Source organism: Drosophila elegans, unplaced genomic scaffold, assembly GCF_018152505.1.
Source record: "Drosophila elegans isolate 14027-0461.03 unplaced genomic scaffold, ASM1815250v1 contig_208, whole genome shotgun sequence".
NCBI lineage: Eukaryota > Metazoa > Arthropoda > Insecta > Diptera > Drosophilidae > Drosophila > Drosophila elegans.
The window spans coordinates 18,459,455-18,464,742 of record NW_024545578.1 but is presented as its reverse complement, the minus strand read 5'-3'; the positions used below and the strand labels follow the sequence as shown (position 1 = coordinate 18,464,742).

The following is a 5,288-nucleotide window of genomic DNA, read 5'->3' as shown; positions in this document are numbered from 1 at the left end:
GTAATTTCGATTGTAATTTAGCAATTTTGTATTATTGTTTTCGCACCGTCCGTCCGTGTGTCTATTGTTGTTATTTATTTGAAATGTATCCGGCGGATAAATTGTGCACACAACGCGCACATGCACTGGCATATTTTTTAATGAAGCCTGAAACATTTCAATTTCAATTTCCATTTCCATTTGGCTCTGATTGCCAATTTTTGTTTGTTATTGAATGATTTGTTCTAAAATTTTATGATGCATAGATTTGTGTAATATTTCAATTAAATAGTCAATGGAATCATTTGGATAAATATGTTGGCGGCGAGTGTGTGCATGGCTCTCAGGTTAATTAACTTTTATGAAATGAAAATGTTTGGATAGATGGATTTAACTATTTTAGTGGCTTTGGCTGCTAATTTAATAGGAAAATATGGACTTGGGCGCCTTGTATGATTAGCTTAGAATGTAAGTTCTTAAGTCTGGTTTTATTTATACAAATGAAGACCGTTCAAAGACCGTTCAAAATTTTTTATAAACATGCCATCATGTTTTGCAGTTTTTGACTTTAATTTGTAATTTTTCTACTTCGATTAATGATTGTTTTATTATAAGGAATATAAAGATGATTTAGTTTTAGTTAAGTTAAAGTTTGAATTAATTTATATGGGATTTTTAGAATCATTTTTTTTTCATTAGCTTTCATTGTAGTCTTTTTCTTATGTATTTTAGTTTTTTTCACATAAACTCACATATCATCCTATATTTCAGATCCCCTTGCCTCTGTCGAAGAGTAAACACCATAAATCGATTATTGATTATTTGAAACGGCTCTCAGCTCTTTCCGAATGCATTTAAGGCGGCATACTGCTGAAATTGAATTTCCAGGGAGTAAAACTAATTAAATGGAAGCACTTTAGTGGCCACAGCCGCCGAAGGAGTCGCAAGAGGATGAATTGGGAATGGGAATGGGAATGGAATGGACATAAACGAGGCAACGAGGCAGATAGTCGCCATTACGAATGCCAATTGAAAAGGCGACAAAACGCAGCCAGGAGTGGATGGATGCGGATAATTCCAAAGGGAAGGCAGCGCAATGGCAACAAAAACTGAAACTCGAAATTCGAATTCGGGCATAAGTGACAATTCAATAAGCCATGACGTGCCCAAATGTTTATTTAGCATATAGCGACGGGCGAATGAGCGACGCTCGACTGGATCGGGCAAAGGGACAGGGAATCGGGGGCAGCAGGACTTGCAAGGGAAGTGGCTATAGCTATATGGCCACATCGCTTTAGGGGAAGAGATATAGCGACATAGCTGCTGCGGAAGTGCGCAAAGGGACTCGCAGGGAGAGTGCTCTGCGTCTGCCTTTAAACGGTGGTATATTTCAGGCAGACAATTTACTCGACCCATCACCAATGCCATCAGCAGTGGTACACGCAAAGAAAAGAGTTCAACTTTAGATACTTCATTAATAGCAAATTGCTTTGACGCATGAACAAATATATCAAAAACCTCTAAGCCTCACAGAAAACTCTTCACTTTGGAACCCAGTGCAAAGTAAGTCTATATGTATAGCCTTGATTATAAATGAATATATTCATTAATGTGGGAAATGATGAAAAAGGGTGATGAAATGGTATAGATAGTAATAAAAACAGCTAAAAAACATACGATTTTTTAAAACCACTTTTCTTTTTTAATTCTCTGGTCTTATTTTAACAAATTTACAAAAATGCATATTACAATTTGTAATTAAAATAAATATGTATTCGAATATATGTGTTTCTAAAAATGCTAAGTTTGTCATTAATTTTTTAGTAAAATGTTTCAAATTTTCGATTGTTCAATTAATCACAAATGTAGTAAACATTTAACATTGACGACAGAAAGTGCAGTCCTAGTTTTTTCTCCGTGCAGCCGTCTCGTTGGCCGCCACTTTCATAAAATGTTGCTGCTGTCGCTGGCGATGTTGCTGCTGTGGTTGCTGTTGCTGCCGTGCTGTGGTTGCTGTGGCAGTTCAAGAGAGATGAAATGTTTATTTAGGACAAATTGTCTTGGCTCGGCGGCGGTGAGTGTAGGCAGCAGGAAATTGCTCATTGCAGGGCGGTCGAGGGTTATACGTCTGCGTACCTTGTTAAAACCCTAGCCGGGCCGCAAAATGGCCTACCAATTAATATGCCTCGGCCGGAGAGCAGGGTACATGGGCATAAACTCGCGCACAATAATCACTTTCATGGGCGTAACTCGTCAAATTGACTGCGAAATCTTCGGAACTGTTGACATGTGCTTGCCTTGGGGGGACTTTGACTTCCCCTAAAACCCCTACTCCCCCACCAATCAGCCTTGACTGCATCTTTACGCTCGTCTTTTTACCACAGCTTCTTTTTTAGGCGTTGTTTGCTTAGCCGCGCGCCATTGACGACACGTTTCCCAGCTTCCCAACTTCCCAACTTCCCAACTTCCCAGCTGCCCGTGCATCGCTCAACTAATTGTGTTAATCTGCGGTTGCAGATACAGATACAAATTCAAATAGAGTCACAGATACATCCACTCTTGTTGATTTTCCAATGTGTTTTCATTGCTTATCAGCTGCATAATTAATGGCTGTGCTGCCAATGCGAGTGCCAGTATCTGTCAGATACGTTTTTAATAATCTCGTTGATGGCTACTTGTGGATGCAGATAAGTATCTAGCTCAAGTAGCTACCATTTGTCGGATACTTATCAATTATTGCTGAAACTAAAACATTTAATTACCTAAATAATTTGATGAATGATTTGATGGATTCCAGTGCACAAATAATGGGTTAAAATTATTAAATTTAACTTTAAAGATGGGCTGGAAGATTTAAGGATAAGGATGCAATAATACAAACATCTAGTGATCTATGCCATTAATCGTAAAATACATAAAAGATTTAAAATATTAATAACTAGCTGGCTGTACATTTTACAACATTTTTATGCTGACATTGGATTTTTGTAGGTACGTAATAGTAATGAATTAAGGAAGTATTGAGTAAACTGAAATTTCAATCAAAAAAATGTAGTGTTAAGCTAAGGTTAAAAAAAGTTTAAGTATTTTCTTAGTTTATCTTAAAATTTAAAATATTTAATTCATCCTTTTGCGAAGTATAAGCCATTATCATTTGTCAAACAAGCAAGCTAATAAGTATTGTACATACAACTCTCTATTTAAATTAAACCTTAAGCTTTTAGATTCTTGACAAAAACACGCCCACAATGGGGATTCCCAGCCCCTTGAGAGAAAACCACCCCCTGGTACCGCCCACAAACCTCGCAGGCCCAGTGTCTTTATATTTGTCAACGTCTTCGTCGTGGTAGACTCGTTCTCCTCACTCGCCTCGCTGCAGTTGTTTTCCCAATGTAAATATTTAAATATTTTCAAGACAAACATTTGCGTGTTGTCTCTGAAAATATGTTGATAAAATATTTGCTCAGCAAACTGGTTAAAAATTACAACAATTCACATCGCCGTCGTTGTGTCTGCCACTGACTTTGGCATTTGTTTTATTAATTTTCTCAACACTTTTCCCGCTAGGCGTGGAGAAACAGCAAACAGGCCACAAGCTCAGACCAAAATCGGCATGCACTTAAACAAATATGTATATATACATCTTTGTTGGATCTCAACTTGGAATATTTTTAAAATATATATGAAACTAAGGTCTTTATTAAAATATATGATAGTGCTTTAAAACATTTGTCTAAGAGCGATTTTAATTTTTATTTTAATTAGATCAGTTGTTTTTAAATATATACCACTGATCTTTACTGCATTTTTCTTTATTTTTTGTTTTGCGTGGATATCCTTTTTTTTCTTTAATTGTGATTTTATCCATTTTGCATCTGGTGGTGGGCTCTTTTCTATTCATAAGAAATATGCAGTGGTGGTCCGTGTTTGTTGTTGCTACAATTATTGCGGCCGCTGCCCATTGTTGTTGCTCTAATTTCTGTTGTTATAATTGCCAGAGCCGCTCGTGCAGACAGCGCGGCACCAAGTGTTTCACATCCCAAAGGCAAAAAAAAAAAAGAAATATAAAAGAAATGCGCCTGAAGCCAAAAGAATAGAATCGAATATGGAACAAAGAAAACAGAATATCTGGATGTGCTCTACTTTAGCTCAATTTGCATTGTGGTCAAAATGTTGAGAACTTCATCCCTGGTTTATCCTATTTTTTTGTTTGCCCTTTTGCAGGCCCGTCAAGAGGTCAAAGAGAGCCACGCCGGGCGGTCCACTCTTTTATTTTATTTCCCCGGTCGAATGAATCAAGTTGCCGCCGATGAAATTTCACATAACACATTCCAATTGCCACGGGCTGACATTAATTGTGGCGCAAACGATCGATTAGCAACATTTTAAAATTCATTAATGAATTGCTTCTCAAACACACGTACACCACGCACCCAACAACTATGTACATAAATAAGCAATCCCCACATGCGCGCCCCCAAGTCTCTGAAAATTTGGGATCGGGGAAGCAGGTTGGCCAAGACGGCACAGTGCCTGCCGAAAGTTGGTTTTCCAAGCTAAGACTAAGGAATACGGTTTGTAGGCATGAATGTATGAATAATTAATAAATTAATAATTAATTATCTCACTAGTTTTTCAATCGTAGAATGCATTAATTGATTATTATAGTTATTTATTTTGTTTGTTAGCAAGTGATTGCTACAAACAATTTTAAAAATAAAATCAACAATAAGTCAAAGTGTTTTGGTTAAGCTAGTAAGCCCATTTTTCAACCATAAATATAAAAATTAATATGGTATTGGCTCTAAAAAAGTGTTGACAAACCATTCATCACATGTTTAATCGATAGTTTAAATATTGTTCAGGAAAATTGAACGATAGAAGTCGGAGTTGCTAATCTCCAGTCGTTTTTCACCTTTCATCAATATATTTTCTAAAAAAGCTGACATGCCTACTCGGAACGTAGTAAGAAGGCAAAAATATAATTTTAAAGCTCAGCTAACTTATAATATCGAATTCCCAGAAACTGATTAACTTTATCACCGAACCAATTCGCGACAAACCCGTGACCGAGCTGCCAGGAATCGGCGTAACATTGGGCTACAAACTGACCGATGCCGGTTTCGGAAGGGCCAGCAGTGTCCTGGGGCAGTTCCTTCTCTTCGACATGGACAAAGAATACTTCTGCGATTGGATGTTTGAAATATGCCAAGCGAATGCCCGTCAAGCGCAAGAATGCTGGCACTGCCTTCTAAAATGGTGTGACGCGTTCCTATAAGCTTGTGTTCCTGTGTTCCAGCTTAGTTTCT

At 37.5% G+C, this 5,288-nt stretch overlaps 1 protein-coding gene across 1 annotated transcript; it reads left to right on the top strand.

Moving 5' to 3' along the window:
• The first annotated feature begins 4,863 nt into the window (after positions 1-4,863).
• Positions 4,864-5,288, top strand: LOC108142338 (barrier-to-autointegration factor-like). The gene is made up of 2 exons (XM_017266092.2): positions 4,864-4,944; positions 5,003-5,288. Exons 1-2 carry the CDS (start codon positions 4,927-4,929, stop codon positions 5,255-5,257), a joined length of 273 nt encoding a protein of 90 aa, XP_017121581.1. The 5' UTR covers positions 4,864-4,926; the 3' UTR covers positions 5,258-5,288.